The sequence below is a fragment of the Mustela lutreola genome, chromosome 6 (assembly GCF_030435805.1).
Source record: "Mustela lutreola isolate mMusLut2 chromosome 6, mMusLut2.pri, whole genome shotgun sequence".
NCBI classification, from domain to species: domain Eukaryota; kingdom Metazoa; phylum Chordata; class Mammalia; order Carnivora; family Mustelidae; genus Mustela; species Mustela lutreola.
The window spans coordinates 71,872,674-71,894,658 of record NC_081295.1 but is presented as its reverse complement, the minus strand read 5'-3'; the positions used below and the strand labels follow the sequence as shown (position 1 = coordinate 71,894,658).

The following is a 21,985-nucleotide window of genomic DNA, read 5'->3' as shown; positions in this document are numbered from 1 at the left end:
TACATTCCATGTAAGGATGCGTTATCTTCTTGGGAACACTAGAGTCCAGAGCTTTTCAGGTTTGTTTTTGTTTTCCCATAGAGAAAAGTTATTTCAAATGAAAGCTTATGACACTACACTGTGGTAAGTTTTCTTTCCTATTTTTCTATACAACCCACATTCACCATAAAAAATAATATATTTGAAATATGCAGTTACTGTGCACTTGCGTAAAATCAAAGTATTTGTAATCACACGTTTATGTATGAGTTCCAAGAATCTTTCAGTTAATGGTGGAAGCAAGGTCATGCATAACAAATCTTATACTTGGTCCTTCATCTGGTTAAGGCTAACAGTTAATTTGCCTTCTCTTACTTCCAAGTATGCCAGAAATATACTGAATGAAAGGAAAGCCAGCCTGGAATTAAAAATCTACTGAGGATAAGTCACTAAGTGGCACATCCAAATATGCATACTCTTTACCCTTTAAACCTTTTACACTTTTGCCCTTTTGTACTTTATTTTTCCCTTTAGGGAAATGACTTGAGAATTGGCACAGCCCAAGATGAGGCGTATCTGCAACCGTATGAAGAACATACTCATGTATTGTCACTTAAAGAAGAATTGTTTACCATTCATGGCACAAATTCCCCAGTCAGTAGAAGAGAGTTGATGACAGTGCTTGCGAATTTGAAGAGAGTCCTCATACAAATCACGTACAGCCTTGGGATGGATGCCATCTTCAGGTAAACTCAAGAACTACATCTCCCAGTGTTGGCACAATTCCTTTAGACCAAACAGGCCTTCGGTAAGAGTGACTTTGAAGTCTGTAGGTTTCCTTCAGATGTAGATAAGAGTCGAGCACTAGTTTTCTGAAAGGCGTTTCTAGTAAAACTTTAAAATTGAAATACACAAAAGGAATGTGTTTTTGGAATGTGTCTTTTCTAGTATTGACAATTCCTTCACAGTTTGGCCAGAGAGTGTGATGAAAAATAATCCACATTCTGAGAAATTCTATGCTGGAAATTAAAATCTCCATTATGATGACTCAGATTGTGGGAAACTAAAGACGTATAACTCCAGGGTAGTCATATTTAGAAAGTAGTTTGTAAAGTATTTTCTTCCATGAATTGATTAACATGTATCTAGCTTAATAGTATATACTTTGTAATAAGAAATCTCAACACTTTCCTCTAAATAATCACAAGTCTCTTTATAAAAGGCTGAGATGGCTGTGTGATGTAAAGGAACAAGTATGAGCTTTGGAGCCAACCTAACTAGGAATTCAGTGAGCTGAATTGCTTATTTTATGTGTGACCTTTGGCAAGTGATTGGTCCTTGCGGAAACTTGGTTCCTTCAAGTGTAAAGTGGAGATTATAGTGTCTACCTTTCAGGGTCGTTGTGAAAATTATATGTGGTAATTATGGAAAGTGCTCATTAACTGGAATTGGTTGTTTTCCATTCTTTTCTTTAAAGAGAGAACTTCTGACTGGAACCAAACATTCTCATATCCGACTAACTGTAGGCTGCTATGCTTTCCATTTTAAAAACAGTGATGTATTTATCCAATGAACTGTGAACTTCAACTATGTCTGAATGAGCTGTTTTCCTGAATACACACAAGATAGCATGCCAACTTCCCCCCAGATGAGATTGAGTTAGATGATGAAACATAACCCAAAACTGACAACATGACATAATTAGAATCAAAGGAATGTCTCCAATACTGGTTTACCTACAGGAGGGTATGTTTTTTGTTTTTTGTTTTTAATACTGATGCTTCCCCACTCCCATCATTTGCTCATGCTGCTGCCTAGTTTGTCTTTCACTTGTACCATTTCAACTAAATGTAATCATCATTAACATCTCCCAAAGGAGAGGACTGCAGATTCATAAACAGAACTATTGTCAAACAGTGTACCTCTTTTGCATAGGCAATTCTGCTGGAAGCTGGGTTAAAATGCCATGAAGATGTGAAGCAGCACTTAGGAATTAATTATGTTTTCTCCCATTTAGTAAATAGAGATTGTCATGATGTTTAAACAGTACAGAGAGATGAGTCCTCTGGCTTTCAATGTGAATGACAACCAAATTGACAAAAAGCAGCTAGGGGGCTTATTTATTTTTGTCAGCCTTGCTTCTCAGACTAGTTAATCCAAAGGCATTTCCTCCTGATTTATATCAGGTAATTTCAGTGTCTACCGATCAAAATCATCAGCTTCATTGGATGCCTTGCGAAGTGTATGAGTGGCATGTTCACAGAGCAAGGGTACGGGAACAACACTGGAGCTAATCCATACTAGTAGGTGGCTGCTTTCTGCAGCCTACGTTACCTAGAGCACTGTCCTTCTAGAAGGAAAACCCAAAATCAGATTTGAAATGCCTACCCATTTCAGGTAAACAGTCAGCCTAAATCCCCACTCCATGAACTTGCTGTATTTTATTTCTCTTTGATCTCCAAGTGGATTGAGTCATATTTGTGAAACATCACTTGAATTGATTTCAACTTGTCTTGCACAGTAGGCTTCAGACCTAGCATCCAGTTTGTATGTAAGCACAAGTAAATTGAAGCCATCCCCACAAAACTTGGTGTTTTTGTGATATTTAAGGAAGATTTATTTCCCTGGTAGTTCTCAGCACAGGGGACTTCCCTTCCTCCAGCTGTGTGGTTAGATGCAGATGAATAGTTGAAGGAGAACTAGCCTGTGGGTCAGGATTTTGACTTCTGTTTTCAATTCAGCTATTTAATAGTTGTAAACATAAGTGTAGCTTTGACCTCTTTGAATTTCAATCACCTCGTCTGTGAAATACAGAGGAGGACAATTGCCTTGCCAACTTCCAAAGGTCACCAGGAGAATAGAATTAGAGGGCTGCAAAGGCATTTTGCTAATGGTGAATGGACGCACAAATTGTAAGCATTTCTCTCTGACCTTAGTCACTGCAAGCAGTACCATTTTCTCCAAGTACCATTAAGACTTTGGAGACATGGAGAATAAAGCATACAGTGATAGCTCCAAAATGGTGACAATTTTTACTGTCATTCTTTTCCAGAATGCTGAGAGGCTCATACAATAAAATTAATTGATTTCTTTCTTCTTGCCCTCATTGGTAAGATGAAAATAAGAACAGAAAAATTTCATCTTTCTGTTAGAAATAGAAATTAACCTAACCAAATCATACATCTTTCTCCTCTAAATTGTCTAAACATTAGCTTTAGTAGCACCCTTGATATTTAACTCAAGCCAAGGAATCTGTTCAGCTTTTCTTAAATATCTCAGGTGTTAGATCTGTGGTTTTTTCTTTTCTTTTACTTTATGGCAGACATTAGTTCAATTCATCAAAATTTCCAGTCCCCTCCCTTTTTATTTTATTTTATTATTTACTTATCTACTTTTAAAATCTTCATTGAAGTGTAGTTGACATATATTATCATTAGTTTCAGTTGTATGACATAGTGATTCAGCAATGATATACATTACAAAATGTTCACATTAAGCATAGTTACCATCTCTCACCATACAAAGTTATTGCCATAATATTAACCATATGCCCGATGCTATACTTTTCATCCCCATGACCTATTGATGTTATAACCAGAAGTTTGTACCTCAGTTCCCTTCACTTACTTTGCCTATCCCCTACTTCCCTCCACTCTGGCAATCACCTATTGGTGCTCTGTAATTATGAGCCAGTTTCCATCTTTGTTGTTGTCAATTGTTGATTTGTCCCTTTGCTCTGTGTTGCAGATTCCACATATAAGTGAGATTATATGGTATTTATCTTTCTCTGTCTGACTTTTTTAATTTAGCATAATATCCCCTTGGGCTTCCTATGCTGTAACAAATGGTAAGATCCCATTATTTGTTATGGCTGAGTAGTATTCCATTGTGTATCTATTACCACATCTTCTTTATCCATTCATCTGTTGTTAGACACGTAGTTTGTTTGCATATATTGACTGTAGTAAATAATGCTATAATAAACATAAGATTTTTACATCTTTTTAAATTAGTGTTTTTATTTTCCTTGGGTAAATACCCAGATCCAAACAACTCCTTTCGTAGTATTATATTTCCCTAACCTCTGAGGGTGGATATGGTCATATGACTTGGTTTAGACAATGGTACGTGAGTGGGAGTGAGTTCCCCCTGCCGCCTTCCTCCCTCTGCCCCGGACACACACACAAGAAAAGCATTGAATTGCTAGTATGAGACTCTCTGGAGCTTATCCACCTACCAGAAGATAAAAATTACCTGAAGTATTGACAGCATATAGAGGTCAGCCGCCCTTAACCATCACTCACTCAGAACTGTGGAGGATTTTGCAAGAGTAAACTTTTTGTTTTCTGTTAAGACACTAAGAATATGGAGTTGTTACCACAGCATAATTGAGCCCCCGTCATAACTTTATCATGATACACTTTATGTGTTTTTATTGTTTGAAAGTGAATTCAGAATTGTTTCAAGGCAAGATATCTTCATATGACTTCATATGAGTAAATGTGTGTTGAGGGGTTGTACCAAAAACATTACACAGAATTTATGTAATAAATAATCTAGAAAAACTCTTATAAATAAAGGAGCCTCTTGATGATTATAGTAATAGTGTTGATAGAAGCATAGTATACATCTACCTTTTGAAATTAATGATACAGGTATCATTTTTTGAGGAAATTATACTGATAAAGCCATTAAAATTAAAAAAAAATTATGCAACTCACTAGGTATTGGGCTCTTGGTAAAGGGTTTAAACCCACCTGTGTTTCCCTGCTATTGTCTTGGACTACCAGCCAAATCAATTCTGTAAATAATGGATTCATTCAGTCTGCCAGCGTGCCAGCATTTACTCAGTGCCTTTTACATATATCTAAGTCTCAGTCTCCTCCTCTGTATAATAGCAGAAGCAATGTCTAACTTTCAAGATTGAAGGCTAGGTGAGAAAATCATGTACCAAAAACACCTGACACACTATTTAGCAATATGTTGTGAGACAATGTAGGATCACAAGATGCTCATTGGTTTTGTAGTCATGCTTGGGTTTGATTCTGTTCTGCACTGTTGGTTAACTGTGTTATCTTAGACACAACCCTTCTCTGAGTCTCAGATTCTTCGTTTGTAAATGGAGACAATAACACAATTACCACACTGCATTCGCTCATAGTTAAATGAGATGTCTGTCAAGCCCCATTATGGCAGACACTCAGTAAGCAGTAATTATTATGATTTGGTTGTTCTAAGCTAAGCAAAGAGGATATGATGGTGGATAAATGATCACTGAATTAAGAAAAGGCATACTCCATAATGGAAAGCAGATATGTGCATTTACAGTAGTATAATAAATACTACATTAGAACTGTGCCCAGTACATACTGGTAGAGCTAAGAAGGAAGAGATGAATTATCATATTATCATAATATAATGTCTGTGAATGGCTTCAGTGGGATCCAATCCTGTCAGTTATTTCCCTTACTTGATGGGGAGCTAAAAATGATGGTAGGAATGTCTAGGTCTTGCTCAGATGGCCCACTCAGATATTGCCTGGGCCACTAAATGGTTTTTTGCCTTTTAAGGAGTGGAGTAATATTTATCAGTTCCCCCTGAGTGGTGCTTGATGGAACTTCCACAAGGTAGAGACTATGGGAAGTTCTGAGTCATCATCTTAGGTTTTGACAGAAATGAAATAGAATAAAGCACCTGAAACAGCAATAAAATTTTCCTCTGGTGGCTCGCCCAAAGTTACATTTATTTAAGTAGAATTAAATGGATGCCTTTAATAGAAAAAAAAAAAAAAGATGGGGAAAAATTATTTAAAAGAATTTTATGATCATAGTTTCATAGTTCTTACTGCTTCAAAGAATAATTTGTTTTATATATTATTGTTACTATTATTTTAGTAAAGCTTAACCTATCTAACTCTGGTGGAAATATAATGAAACAAAAATACTGAGAATGATTTTTAGGTCAGTAACAGAATAATGTTTCTGATATGATTCTAATATTTTCAGTACAAGCTTATATAATTGTGTCTTTTCTCTTCATCATTTTATCCATATTTCCAAGTCATAAGAATAAAGGGAAAGAGCCAACTAAAGCATGTGACTAAGTTGACAAATCTTTGATAGTCCGTGCACTTCTAAAATTTAGTACCTTATTCCTACCAGCATTATGTATTTAAATGAATGCAGCCTGGTATCAAGAAAAGAACATGTCCATATTGAAGGGGGGGAAAAACCTGCAGCCTTCTTTATGAGTAACACTTAAAACTGTTAAACACATTAAAATCCCATTTACCAACAGCAGAACCTGATGAACGTTGGATCTGCTCAGTGAATGCTAATGTGGGATATTGCTGGGAAAGATGTTTGAATGTTGAAATTTCTCATAGCTCAAAATGGTTACACAGATTAAGGAGAGGAACATCTGTTGTTCAAAAGACAAATGAAATTTGGCAATTCATTGGAAATATTTTTGTTTTTGTTCTGTTATATTTTAAATTCTCCCTTAAAGTAATCTATTAGTCACTTTTCTATTTTAAAACATTCCAATACTCAATTTTATATTGAAAATCCTAGGACTGTATATACAATTGACCAGTCTACTGTTTAGAAAATTGTGGCAGTACTTTATGTGATAGTAAACTAGTATAGCAATCCTGAAATCATCTAATTCTGAAATTAAAGTGATCAGAAATCTAAGTGAATCTTGTGACAGTCCATTAATTGCAGGCAATAAGATGTCACAATTTGTTCTGTTGTGTTCTGACCTCTGACCTCAAGTTCTAACTCTAACATTTTTCTATTTATTTATTTATTTTTGCCAGATCAAATGAGTAATTTGTCTTTTACTTCTCTGACTTTATTTATCTGAAGGGTTGATATTAGGCTTTAGTCTATCATTTATTTGGGAGTATGTTAGTATTTTATAAAACAACTACATTCCATTCACCTATTCATTAACCTACCCATTCATCTATCCATCTATCAACTATCCATCTATCCATTCATCCAACAAACAAAAATGTATTGAGCATGTATTGAGATGATCTGGTGAGGTATACAGATGATCCAACAGGGTCTTTATGAGAAGTAGCTCATAAGCTCATGTCGACACAAGCGAGTACTCTCCTTAGTAATTCAAACCATATGTTGAGTGGTACTTATACAGTAGAATATTACTCAGCCATAAAAAGGAATGATACCCTGATACATGCTACAACAAGGATGAACTTTGAAAACATACTAACAGAGAGAAGCCAGACACAAAAGGTCATGCATTGTATGACTCCAATTATATGAAATATCCAGAATTATCCATGTTAAATCCATGGAGACAGAAAGCAGACTTGTGGTTTACCAGGGTTACCTTTCTACCAGAAAGGCCAGAATAGAAAGTGCCTGCTTAATAGGTATAGGGTTTTCCCACGGGCCAGTGAAAATGCTTGAAACCAAATGAAGTTTATGGGTATACAACACTATGAATGTACTAAATGAACATGTTAAAATGGTTAATTTTATGTTATATGAATTTCACCCCAGTGGAAAAAAACAAAGAAGAATTTCCAGTGATACTTCTTGTACAAGTTTACTTGGTGGTGCTTAGAAAATGACCATTTAGGGATTTTCCCAAAAATCTCTACATAACCTGAGTACTGTAAGAGAGTGATTTTTAACACTTAACATTTTAGGACCTTCTACTAGGTTGTCCAGATTATACCCCCAAAGAAGAAAGCATTGAAGAAGTAGTGTTCAATGAATTAATCTGTGGCTAAAGATAAGTCTCTTACCTTTAGTAGATACCAGTTAGTACTCAGCACCCAAGAAGATTCCATCCAATTGCCTTGATTTTTCTTTTCAACTTCTTGGTTATGTCTGAGGTCATACACATTCCAAGGTACCATCAACTGTCTGGTATTAGTAAAATGAGAGTAAACACAATAATTATTTTAATGTATTTTTTTTTTAAATTTTAAGTAGACTCCATGCCCAATGTGGGGCTTGAAGTCACAACCCTGAGATTAAAAATCTCATGCTCTATTGACTGAGTCAGCCAGGTGCCCCAAAACAGTAATATTTTTAGAAATTTATTAGCTGAAAAGTTTATAATTTGGTTAAAGGTTGTTACTTTTGAAGATTCATTAAATGAGCCTATTAGCTTTGTTGTCTGGATTGATTACAGCATAGATTTCCAAATCTCTGAAGTTCCTTGATAAACATGAATCACTGATTAATAAAAATCTACTACCACTCTTTTGGAAAGCAACTGAAAATGCAAGAGTTGGTTTCATCTTTCTTACAGTTAAAAGAAGGCACATAATGTTGTGTTAGGGGAGGTTATCAATAATTTTAAGAAATAATACTTACCACTAGTCAATAGCCATCAATTAATTTTGTACCCTTGAAGTTTACTTAAAATTTGTTTTAATGTATTAAAATGGCAAAAAGCTAGATTTGGAGATTCAAGTAGTATTTCTTTTAGTACTCCTGTAGATATTTTCTATACCCTCTCAACAGTCAACAAGAATAATGTTAATAAAATGCCTACTATTTAATAGTCACCTACTATGTGTTATATGTTAAATCAAGAACTTTATATTCATTCATTATATATTCATTGTATTTCATTTAATTTCTAAATCAAGTTTATGATGTATGAACTCTTATATAATCTTCACTACATAGCAGAGAATACTGAGACCTAGAGAAATTAATAATTTTTTCTAGTCTAACAGGACTGGTAAATGTCAGAGACAGGATATGAGTCTTGGTCGGTCTGACTCCTGAGTCTGTGTTGTTAATAATGAAGCTTTTAAAATTTCTTTTATGAAAAAGAAATGGAAAAAAGCCAATAAGACAACAATAACATTTATTTAAATTTTTAGTTCATATTAAGTTTTCATATTTTTGGAAGGAAATATATATGGGAAGTACATATACATATAATGTACATAAATGCCACATATATAAATAAAAAGCAAATATAATGACATTTTTCAATTTGGCCAAACCAGCTTTTCCCCCAAATAATGAGTGACTCCAAATCACTCTGCTAAAATCACTGGATTATACAAAAGTGCTGATGAAATGAAACCCACAGATACAGAGAACAATGCCTTTAGTTGAGGCCAAAAACAAATTTAAGAAAAATAGCACGTGAAAGTTTCACTTTGCATATAACACCCAGTGCTCCAGTTGTATGAAAATGAGAATCTTGGAACACTATATCAAAAACGAATGATGTACTGTATGGTGACTAATTTTTTTTTTTTTAAAGAAACTTTAACTATCAGTATGCAGATTTGTTTCTGAGAAAAAAGAAGTCAGACTAGCTTCCTTCTTTTCTTCCATCTTACCTTCCAATTTATTTGTTTATTTATTTTTAAAATTTTATTTATTTGACAGAAAGACAGCCAGAGAGGAAACACAAGCAGGGGGAGAAGCAGACAGAGGGAGAAGCAGGCTTCCCGCTGAGCAGGGAGCCTGATGTGAGACTCCATTCTAGGACCCCGGGATGATGACCTGAGCCAAAGGCAGAAGCTTAACCAACTGAGCCATCCAGGCGCCCCTTTCCTTCCAGTTTAATAAAAGCTCGCGCTGGATAATTAATATTGTCTTCTTTCGATTTTTCTAGTTTAAATATTAAAGTGAGTCGAGGGGCGCCTGGGTGGCTCAGTGGGTTAAGCCGCTGCCTTCGGCTCAGGTCATGGTCTCGGGGTCCTGGGATCAAGTCCCGCATCCGGCTCTCTGCTCAGCAGGGAGCCTGCTTCCCTCTCTCTCTGCCTGCCTCTCTATCTACCTGTGATCTCTCTCTGTCGAATAAATAAATAAAATCTTTAAAAAAAATAAATAAATAAAGTGAGTCGAACCATCATGTGAATGTTTTCTGTTTTAAAAACACCTTCAACTGTGTTATTTTAAACTATCTCCTCCCAAAAAGGAAATCAAAACACATCCAGAACTCAAGACGTGAGCAGGAATATTCTTGTACCTTTTCAGCATTTGAGAGTGGGAGTGCTGGCAAGCACTTTGCGCTGGACAGACTTAAGGAATGACCAGAGCTTCAAGTTATGGATATTTTTGGGCTGTCTTTCTCAACACAAACAGTTTACCTATGTTTCCATTCTTATTTCTCTAGGAGTCCTCAAGCTATGTACCCTCTCTTTTCCTTCCCACTATAGGTTGGGCTCGGTGGGCCTTGAATCTGCGGTGCCCTATCCTACTGACGGAAGCCTCGCCACAGCTGTGGAAGTTTGTCAGTGTCCTCCTGGATACACGGGCTCCTCTTGCGAAGTAAGTTTGCAGGAATAAATTCTCAACACATTCCAAGTTCCTCGCACATTGCTTTCAATACACTGTTTTATAAGTAGTTTAGCTGTTCCATCAGTGATTGCACAAATAAATGATAGTGTTTTCCTTAAAGAAGAAACTTGAGTGTCTGCCAAAAATCATGGCTTTCAAATCGAGTACTGCTCACATTATGTCATCTTGAAATGATGTTTCTGTTTTGGATATTTTTACCTTACGACAGCTGAAAATCTGATCTTTTCCTGAGTGTTTATTTCCTATTTAATTGGTTGATAAAATAAGATGAATGATAGCAGAATCATATTTAATATTTCAAAATAATTTCCCTTCATTTCTATCTCCATACTTACCAGGAATTCGCACTGTTTTTCCCCTTGCCTCCAGTTTTTAATCTTGTGTATCACACTCCTTCTCTACTTTATTTCTAAGAACACCAAACTGCAAGCAATTGAAGGATGCTATCTTTAAAATGCCAAGAATATAATATATGGAAGAAATACTTTGATCTGGAAATTTTCCTACATGGCTTTGATTTGCTTAGCACCTGAAATTTGAGATATTTGTTGCTGCCCCAATATTCTAGTTTTGTAGTAAGATTAACATTTCTTATTTAATACCACAATGTTTCATTTTAAAGTAATCATTTTCCTATACTTATATGTATTTTTTTTCAGTAGTTTGAAATTGGCTTTACTTAAAACCTGGTCAAAAAATTTTTCTGATAGAGGACATGGCTTGCAGATAAATAGAAGCTTAAATTCTTTAAAAATGGTGCCTTTAAGGAATCATTTGAGTGTACCAAGATGTTCCACTTCAACACACTATCCCATTAAACCATTTATAGAAATACTCTAGGCATTGCTCTGTTAGTTCTTTTGTGCTCTAAAATAATGCATGCCTTTAGAGGATATACAGGATTTAGAGTCATATTCATGACAAATGTGTTTTTTTTAACGAGGATCAGATTCACCTATCTAGAAATAAAACTAAATGAAATTCATTGACATACTCGATTTTACAAAATTCATCTAAAGAAGAGAAAAATAACTGTGGAAATAAATTTGTTCTGTCAACCTAAATTTGATTTTACATTTAAAATACATGCTGTATTTGATGAAACATATTCTTTTATTAAGAGCCTACCAGTTTTTATTCAAGCCAGAAAGCTCCCTTTGAACCTTTAAGTTCCTATTTCAATTGTAATAATAAATACCTTGATTCTATTCTTCCTTTAATACTTATTCCTAGATTCATTATTCCGTGTACTCTTCTTCATCTTTATGAGTGCCAAACGTCCATTAATATAAAACTGAATATTAGAATTGTTCAGTTGGCTATGTTTTTTGCTTATTCGTTCCTCTCTTCAAAGGTATTTATTGTGAATCTTTAGTAAATTCTGTACTAGATGCTGAGGGGATTATCTGGAAGGTTACATCATAATCCCTGTCCTTAGAGAACTAACCATCTATTTAGAGAGCCAGAACAAACACCTATGAAAAATTGGATCTCAGCACTATATAATTAAAGGACCGGTAAGTGGTACAGAACGTAAGTGCAATAATCATTCAAAGAGATGAGCAGTTCCAGTACAGCGCAGTGTCACTGAAAGTATCCCTGCGTGCAAAAACCTCAAATTGGATGCTAAATTAATGGTAACAATTAGATAGAAAGAGAGAAGCATGAAAGAGTCAAAGAAACAGAGGAGGGAAAGTGAAAGCTTCCTGTGATTCTTACACAATAATTGTTTGATAAATAAAGGTGTTTGGAAGCCCATAAAGGAATTTAGTTGAATCAGGAGAAAGTGAATTCTGGAGCTCCAGGATTTCTCTCTTTTTCATTTTTTTCCACTAACAATTCCTTCCTTTCCTCATCAAAAGGTCCAATTTTTAGACTTGCTATTATTCATTCCTATCCTTTCCTGATTTTATTTGCTTTTTATTGAGTTCATAAGGCCAGTCACACTAGCTTTGCTATCACCAATATCCACAAACCACTTAAGAGCTGAGTAAACTACAAAGACTAGAATGTCATAATTCTTGGTTGCCAAAAAACAGGTCAAACCTCTCATTATAATATCATTCTCTTTTACTTTATTTGGGGCCAAAATGTTGATTCAAAATCTTGTTTTCTCATTTCTACCCAACTTCTCATAAATCACTCCACAGTTTAATCTTTCAAATATTTTCTGACTTTCCTGGTACCGTCATAATTCATTTTATTTCACAGGTGAGACAGGTGAGCAAATCAAAGCAAAATGGGATACTGAAAAAGAAGTACTTTAATTCAAATCTTAGCTTTCTTTTCTATAAGATGGGAATAATATTAACTATGTCATGGAAGTGTTAATATATTTTTTAACTGATACTGATAATCATATATTTTGATACCATCAAGACCCTTGATATGAATGATAAGGTGATGAATAATACAGATATGGTCCCTGCCCTCAAGGACATTACCTTGAGTGGTGGCTATATAATATGCCAGAGAACAAATTTAAATAAATGTAATAAATGCCATGAAGAAAATTCACAAGGTATCTTGATACAACTACTAAGGAAGGGTGTTAGAGGAGTAGATGAGAAGGGCTACTTTATGAAAGGTTGTCAGGAGAGGCTCTCTGAAGTGGAAGTATATAATCTGAGTGTTGAAGAATGAGAAAGTCAGCTTTGTAGAAGAAGCTGGAAGTGTATGAGGAGGGAGTGGAAAGGAGCTTTTTGGAGTCCACAAGGACGTGAAAGATGGCAAAGATGCCTAAACCTTAGTAAGAAAGGGAGTGAGTGATATGAGGCATGATTGGAAGAACCAGACCATTCAGAGCTTGGCCTGCATTATAACAATGTAGGATTTTATTCTAAGTGCAATAGAAATTGATGAGAATATTTTAAGGTAGGTAGTTGCATGATCTGTGTTTTATTATATGAAGAAGTTTTTATGGCTCCAGTCTGAAGAACACAAAATAGGAAGGCACGAATGAGAGGAAGAATAGTTCATATGCTACTGTGATAGAGCACGCTATTATGGTAGACTATACTGTTGTGGTTGATTGTAGGCTAATGGCAGAGGATGGAGAAGGATATGGGTTTACTCTGTATATAGTTTGGTGGTAGAATCAGTAGGATTTGTTGATACTTTACATACCAAGGGAGAGTTTAAAGAACTGAGGAGTTTGGGTGCCTGGGTGGCTCAGTGGGTTAAGCCGCTGCCTTCGGCTCAGGTCATGATCTCAGGGTCCTGGGATCGAGTCCCGCATCGGGCTCTCTGCTCAGCAGGGAGCCTGCTTCCTCCTCTCTCTCTCTCTGCCTGCCTCTCTGCCTACTTGTGATCTCCGTCTGTCAAATAAATAAATAAAATCTTTAAAAAAAAAAAAAAAAAAAAAAAAAAAAAAAAAAAAAAGAACTGAGGAGTTTAAGAATGAGTCATAAATTACCAGCTTGAACAATTGGATATGATGTCATTTACTGAGCTGGGGAAGACTGGGGAGGAATAGCTGTGGGGAGAGGACAGAATCAATAGTCCATCTTAGAAATACAGGGTTTGAGAAGTGTAAAGTATAGATGTGAATGTACAGTTAGAATATGCAGGTCTTGAATTTGAAATACCTTTCGGGTCTAGAGATACGTATTTGGAAGCGAGCATCAACCATGGGACTGAAAAAATTACCTAGGAGACAGTGTGATGAGAAAGAGAAAGTGATCAAGAGAAAAGCTTCTCGGAATTCCTGACAGTGAGAAGTTGGGTTAAAGCGGAGGAGCAAGCAAAGAGCTATGGCGGAAGTGGAACTGTGATATCGTGGAAATTGAGGGAAGAGGGCATTTGAAGGCAAGGGGAATCAGTTAAGCCATGTGTTGATGAGAGGTCAGGCAATCATAGAATTGTCCACTGGCTTTGGCTACCAAGGATGTGGTAATATAGCCAAAGTGTTTTAACTGAGTGGTGACAGCACAAGACAGAGCAGAATGAAATGATGCATGAGAGTGAAGTAAGGAAGAAAAGACCTTTTTATTAGTTACACTAAAAAGAAAAAGAAAAACAGGTGGGTAACTGGAATATTAGGTGGGATATTAAGGAAATAATTTCATCACATTAGGGAAGTAATATTGTCACTCTAGTTAGTTAATTTTTAATGGGGATACTGGATCATATTTTTGAGCTGATAGTAGTGATCTGGTAGAAAAGAAAGCTATTATTGTTGCAACCCAGAGAGAGAGAATACTAGAAAGACAACAGATAATGGAATGCAGATTACAAGTATGGTAATACTCCTTTGAGAGGAGTAAGAATCTCACATGCCCCACCCCATTGTTCTAGAGGGGAATATGGAGAATGGAGATACAAATGGAGATATTGTTGATGCTTTTGGACTCAATGGGGATATATATGAGTAGTACATTTGCAGAGTATACAGAAAACTTATGAATGACAATTCAATGAATCTATGTCCTAAAACAGTTAATCAGTTATCTCCCTGTTATCAACACCCTTAATTTCTACCCTTTCTGGGTCTGCTGCTTCACCAGTTTTTAGAAATACATATTACAGAAGGATATTTCTTCTACAACGAAGCTAGGGTGACAAGGACTTTAATGAGGAGAAATTATAAGAAAGGGATAGAAAATCAATACCTTTTTTGTACTAACCAAATTGAGAGGAAAGTCATTTTTGCTTCCCTTTCAGATGTGAAGTATCAGCAGACCCTTTTTTTATGTGTTTGTTATTGATGTTCAAATTTAAGAGTCTTCATACCCTGAGGCAGAAAGAACATTTCCAACAGTACACAACACAATTTTCTATACTTTATTACTTTAGTGGTTTTTCTCATTTCCATTTTCAACTGGAAAAAAAGGGGTGTCTTTTCATGATATATTACATTATGGTTAACCATCCCGTAATATAATAAATAACCCACAAAATGCAGTTCTAACTTGAGGGAGACCACAAGCTTCTAGAGGGCAGTTGTGTTTGCCTCCCCCCCCCCATTTTGCATCCCGTACAGTTCATATCAACCCCCATGGAAGGGAAACTTCATCAAGGTTGATGGTGGATCTAGAGTTGGCACTGACACCAAGTTCTAAGACCCAAATATTTCTTTGAATCAGAATTCCATTTTTGTATGATACAGTATTCCACACTTTAAAAAGGGAATGATGAGTATAACTAGAGTTCTGATAGAATAATGCAATAAAATATCAAGGGAATATGTGGTAAATAAATCCTGAATTATTTAATGTCATTTGGAGAAAACGTACTAGGATGTGGGGAATTGAGAAGGAAAGAGGTGAATTCTTCATGTGTAGAAGTCAGCTGTGTATGTGATCATGTTGTGGGGAGCACTACCTTTCTTCCAAATGATTGCCAGGTGACCAAGTTTAGGGCAGTTCTATGTGGGTAAAGGAACACATTCCAGGAAAATTGACATTGATTGGGTTGACATTAGGTGTTATCTTCGGCTGAGGTTCTCTAAAGTCCTTTTGTGTCTGCTGCCTTTTTTCAGTAATTTTTCTCCTATTTTCCTATCTGTGCTTTTTACTTTGAGACTGTCACATTTCAATTCTTTATATCTCTTCTTTATTTTACTATTTCAGAAAAGATACCAAGTTAATGCTTCCTCTAATCTCATACCTGCCAGTAACACGAAGGTCAGTAACAAGTCCCAAATGTCAGATCTAGCTCTGTAACAATGTTTCAATAATGGCAACACTTTGGTGAGCATGTTTGCTGAATGTGCTACTAAAAAGGACAAAAAAACAAAATTAAAAAAAATCCCTAAGACTTGGAACCTTACCTTTCTTCCAGTCTTGCTGGCCTCAGCACAGACGAGTGAATGGAACTATTTTTGGTGGCATCTGTGAACCATGTCAGTGCTTCGGTCATGCCGAATCCTGTGATGACATCACTGGGGAATGCCTGGTAAGTGCTTTCTCCTCTGGGTATGCTGACTGGCAAGGCTAAAATCAATTTAGTAGGCCCTGCAATTCAACTGTTAACTCTTGAGTTAAGAAGTGACTCAACAGGGGTCTTTATATTGAACTGAGTTGACAGCTGACAATGCTCCTTCATATGTGGTCTCCCGGACTAAAAAGTATTAGGAAATATTTATCCATAGTAGTCTAAGAATTGAATTAGAATTAGATATATTATAATAAAATATAATGGACTGGGATACCTATCTACCATGAAGATATATGGCTTCAATCCCTTCCATAAATCGATCAAAGATAGTCTCTATTTCTATAACAGGAAATGATTTGTATCCCCATATCAAAATATAAAATATAATTTTTATAATAGACATAATTCAGTTTTTTCCACAGTGAAAAAAATGAGGGTATGCTGTGTGTTTTTTTATTTTAAAATTTCAACAATTAAGTAAAGACAAAGTATCATATATAGATTAAGAAATAATAAATATATGTGGTACATAGTCACCAGAGTCTCTTGTCCTTGCTACAATTAAGTCTAAACTTTTCAGCAGAAGAAAATCTCTGCAAAGGCCAGCACTTCCCATCCTGCTAAGAACCTCTAGATTGGAGAATGTACGCTACATAGACCATTCTGGTGAACTCAAGGGCATGTTCGTTTCATAATGTCTGACATGGCATGAAGCTTAAAGCGACACTTCTCATTTCATCAGTCTTGCAGAAACACAATTTGAAACAGTGCCAATTTAGGAGGATATCATATTCTCATTTCCCTGTAGAATTTAAGGCAGACTCTGTTATCTCTATTTCTTAATATTTTCTCTTCCTCTTGCCCAGTTTTACCCCCTTTCTCGTCCACTTAAAAGCTTCTGGGAAAAACCCCAAATGAAAATTCAGGGCTTTTGTTTCGATGCAATTTGGCATTTAAGTTTATTGATGCTCTTTCTGTTTTCTCTCTACAAGATTTTGTTTAATTGCATTGCAGTATAAAGCATGGTAGCCTTAATTTTTGGATCAGTAGATTTTCCTACTAGAAAAATAGAGAGACTAAGCAATTTTCATTTTAATTATACCACACGTCTTTTAAAATGTACCATGGGAAAAATGTTGAGTTACCTTTAAATGGTTTGCTAACATGCTTTAGGTACTATTCAGCCCAAAGCTGATATGGATTTGCTTTATTTAAATCTAAAAAGACAAACTAAACAGATCACAATACCAGACTTAAAATGTTTCCAATAGTCCTATTTCATGTTGAGTTGATGAAGAGTAAATCAGATCATGCTGTTGGTCCATTTGGTTATGTGATATTTCTGAGAATGGAAGCCCCCCCCCCTTTTTTTTTAGAATAAAATAGTTTCATTCAGCATAATTTGGGGAGGAAAAAAGGAGGGAGCAACAATTTTCTGAGATCTTTTGTTGAAACCTTGTTTATTGACTCCGTTTCATGGAGAAAAAAATAGGAGTCCACCTTCAAATAACAGAGGGAATCCTAGGGAAACAATAGAGATCTTGCAATAGAAGTAGAATCTGGTGTTTTCTCATTTTTCCATTATGGCTGGTTAATATGTGATCATGTAAGAAGATACTTAGGGAGAATTTCAAATGCCTTTTATCTGAAATTATGTTGATAATGAAGTAAGTGCTAATACCCTACTAGTATTTGAGCATATTGTTTTGAGCATATTGTTTTTGAGCATATTGTTTCTAATATGATTCACAGAGAAAAATATTTGTTGTGCATTAAAGATATTTTTAATGTTTACTTAACATGCATTTTATCTCCTTTTTTATTATGTATTTTTCCCCTAGCATTAAACAGAGAATTAATGAAATTTACAGATAAACTGCTTTACGGTTAGCTTGGTCTGAAATATAATTAGAAATGAACTGAAATTCTTATTTTGATATCCGATCAAAATCTAGACCTCTGTTATAGTGTGGACCTATATCAAAAGGTCATTTAACTCAAAGTACATTTGAAGTGACCCAGGAAACATTCAAAGCCACGTGGGAAGATTGTATACTTGCCCCTTCTCATTGTTATTGTTGTAAGTGCTGTGAATGGAAATTTGGAAAGCATTTTAGATCAGGACACCTGTGAAAATATCCAGCCCATCAGAGAATACTTCTCATCTTTTTTCAGTTCCGATTTCCACTGTGCTGTTGTCTAATGCTGTTTCATAGGCTCACTTGCAAAAACACTCAAGTGTGAAGACTAATTTTATGATGTCCTCTAGAAGAAATAGGACATCAGTAAATATAAGCAACCTGTAGATGTTCTTTTTCTTTTATATCAGTAGTTAAAGAAAAGAAGGCTGTCTGCATTATGCAAGATTTTCAGCGGAATTTCAGAAATACCCCTTGAAACATGGTTAAGACAATCAGTTTCATAATCTTGTTTTTTAAAACGCCTAAATCTTCGAAAGTTATAATTTGATCATGACAATATGCAAAGAATATTGCAAAAAATACACATTTTTTTTTTTAAAGATTTTATTTATTTATTTGAGAGAGAGACAGGGAGAGAGAGCATGAGTGAGGAGAAGGGCAGAGAGAGAAGCAGACTCCCCGTGGAGCTGGGAGCCCGATGCGGGACTCGATCCCGGGACTCCGAGATCATGACCTAAGCCGAAGGCAGTTGTCCAACCAACTGAGCCACCCAGGCGTCCCACACATTTTTTTTTTAGTAATAGCCAACCTTAGTTAAGCTTGAAGACTGAAAGGAATTAATACAAAGATGAAGTCAAAGAGGACAAAGCATTTCTTCACATTGGTCTGTGTTCTGTACACTCCATCTGAATACGTGCTATTTAGAAGTTAGCCTCTGCTCTCTTTGAAAAAAGGCTTGCTATATGTATTTGAGAGAGAAATTAAGTACCTTAAAGAAAAACCTATTTTCAAGTATCAGCAGATACTAAAGAAATATCTATTCACTTGTAGTTGATGAAATTGTCATGGGATTTCAGAGCTTGAAAACTTAATAAATCATAGGATTTAACTCCCTCATTTTACAGAATGTGAGCGATTCAGAGCACTAAATGATTGGATTTTGATTTAATATCTTCTGCTCAATAAAGAAGTTGTCCCTCTCCCCAAGGAATTTAACAAGTTCCATTTAAAACCATGTATTTATTTGGATGTTTTTATTATCCATTAATTAAATGTAATTAAAATGAGCTTCTTTAAAAAATACACTGATGTAATAATATTTCAGACCTTTCATTAAATTAGGTTGGTCTTTCCAGTGGTCATCCAGATTGATAAATAATTTGCTTTATCCTTAAAGGGAATTTACATTTTCAGTATTTCTTCTGCATATTTAATTAATGGTCATAAAGATAAAGATTTTGTACCCCTAAGCTCTGATGAACTCTTTTTAACATGAGAAAAATATTTTAATTTTATATGGTTATAAAAATAAAAATGTATTTCAGTCATAATAAATCCATATTGGACCATTTTTAAAAGCAATTATATACATTTTATTGTGCCATTGGAGGGGAAACAAGTTAGGTCTACATGGTGCCAAAACATAAAAATTTATTAAATTGTGCTATTGAAAGCTTTATAGATGATTCCAGTGTTTGGTTAACTGGATTGTTCACCCTTATACCAGCCTTTTGTAAACACAGCCTGAGTTGATAAGTATACTTTAACTAATATGAAGAAATCTAGATATAAATTACTGTAATTTGATTTTTTTTTGTAAAGGACATTTGACCCAAAATTACTACTTTGTAGAAAAATGCCATTTCACTTAAAAAAAAAAAAAAGTTCTGGAGAAATTATGTGCCTGTGGTTTCATTACATATTGATGTGTTTAAAAATCTTTCAGTATTCTCATTGTTTAGTTAGGAGCCAAGCAGGCCCCTTATAGATGTAATATGTTAGTGTATTGTCCAAATCATCAGAGCCCACTGAGGTCCAAATTAATCTCTGAGATAAGAGCATCATTGTCCCAGAGGATTTGTACGAGTAGCCACTGTTCTCATTAAATCTACAGTTTTAAACTGAACAATTGGCTTTTACCTAGAATCAGCTACAATATCTATTAAACATATATTATTAGGACTCTGTAACTATGCACTTTTACACACATATGCACAATCACATGTATTTTCTGTGAAAAAAATTTTAAACTAACAGAAAAAGGAAATAAGATTTGTATAATGAAAAAAATAATGAGGAACTTAAGTTGTTTTTTGTTAAGTATGCATATGCTGAAACTGACATGCAGTTTATAAGCTACATATTAGATTAATTTTTAATGCTATTTCCCAGCTGCAAAATTGACTATTTAATGTGGAAAACTATTCTTCCTAACAGGGAATAGACTAATAACTCTGTAGATCTATTTTTGGTAATATGTTGATGCTTAAGACTGAAATAATAATCTTTGATGTGCATTTCTTCCTCAGAACTGTAAGAATCACACAGGTGGCCCATACTGCAATAAATGTCTCCCTGGTTACTATGGTGATCCTAGTAAAGGAACCTCTGAAGACTGTCAGCCCTGTGCCTGTCCACTCAATATTCCATCCAATAAGTGAGTAACCAACTTACCTCTCTAATGATTTGGGCATCCAGTTCTGCAAGCGCATTTTTGATATAGAATATTTCTTTCTCTCATCACACATAAATAAATAATAAATGTATGCATGAATTTCTCTGGAAGGTAATATGAGTTTTTCTAAATATAAAATATTTAAAGTTACTGCTAGTTATTCGGCTGAATTTTTAATATCTTAGTTCTGGTTCTGGTGATTTAATAACTAAGCGACAGAACTCAAATAGAATTTCTAAAATAACTGTAAAGGACAGACCTATTTTATACAAATGTATATACATGCCTACATGTACACACATACACACACACACACATACACATATCTTCATACAATAATAAAAAGACCACTAGTAATGGGCAGCTGGCTGACTCAGTGGTAGAAGAATGTGACTCTTGATCTTGGGGTTATGAGTTTGAGACCCACATTGGGTATAGAGTTTACTTAAGTAATTTTGGGGGCACCTGGTTGGCTCAATTGGTTAAGCGTCTGCCTTCAGTTCAGGTCATGATCCCAGGGTCCTGGTACTGAACCCTGCATTGGCTCCCTACTCTGTGGGGAGCCTGCTTCTCCCTCTCCCTCTCCCTCCTGTTCCCCGTGTTTGTGCTTTCTCTGCGTCAAATAAATAAATAAAATATTTAAGGTGAATACATAAATAAATGAGTAATTTAAAAAAATCACTAATACATTTACTGCTCATCTGGGTCCCAATATCACACTGTTTATTTATGAATGTCAGGCAAGTCATAAACTTCTAGAAAAAGTAAAAGAGATCAATCTAGCTAACCTTTCAACACCCATCCTATTCCTTTTTTATCACATGGATTATCACATTATTTATCACATTATCATATGCTATTATACAGATATGGTATATATGTATGATATATATATATATCAGTTTATCTCACTAATTATAGTGGTAATGACTATATTTGAATTATATGAATATCAGCATATGGGTGATATAGGTACCTTATTTTGCATAAACTAAACCTTAAAAAAGATTAATGAAACTTCATACAATTTTTCCAGTCATCTAGTTTTTATTCTTTATTTTTTAAAAAATTTCTAACTATTCACCTAGAACAATAATCTTGGAATCTTGGAGAAGACTGTTAAGAGTGTGTATTTTGTCTATCTCTTCCCCTTACTTCTTAAGGGAATACTTTCTTCCAGCTTCTCTAATTCACATTCCCTCGGAGTGACCACCCTT

The 21,985-nt window shown here is 35.1% G+C and overlaps 1 protein-coding gene across 3 annotated transcripts in view; it reads left to right on the top strand.

Annotated features, from left to right (window-relative positions):
• The window catches only part of LAMA2 (laminin subunit alpha 2), a 645,363-nt gene that overhangs the window by 356,025 nt on the left and 267,353 nt on the right, over positions 1 to 21,985 (top strand). For 2 of the 3 annotated variants that reach the window (XM_059177583.1, XM_059177584.1), the window contains exons 14-18: positions 514 to 725; positions 10,154 to 10,265; positions 15,866 to 15,919; positions 16,077 to 16,190; positions 20,623 to 20,750. In XM_059177583.1, the coding sequence (XP_059033566.1) occupies positions 514 to 725; positions 10,154 to 10,265; positions 15,866 to 15,919; positions 16,077 to 16,190; positions 20,623 to 20,750 (620 nt within the window). The remainder of the gene's footprint in view (positions 1 to 513; positions 726 to 10,153; positions 10,266 to 15,865; positions 15,920 to 16,076; positions 16,191 to 20,622; positions 20,751 to 21,985) is intronic. The other variant, XM_059177585.1, reaches the window with a different exon arrangement.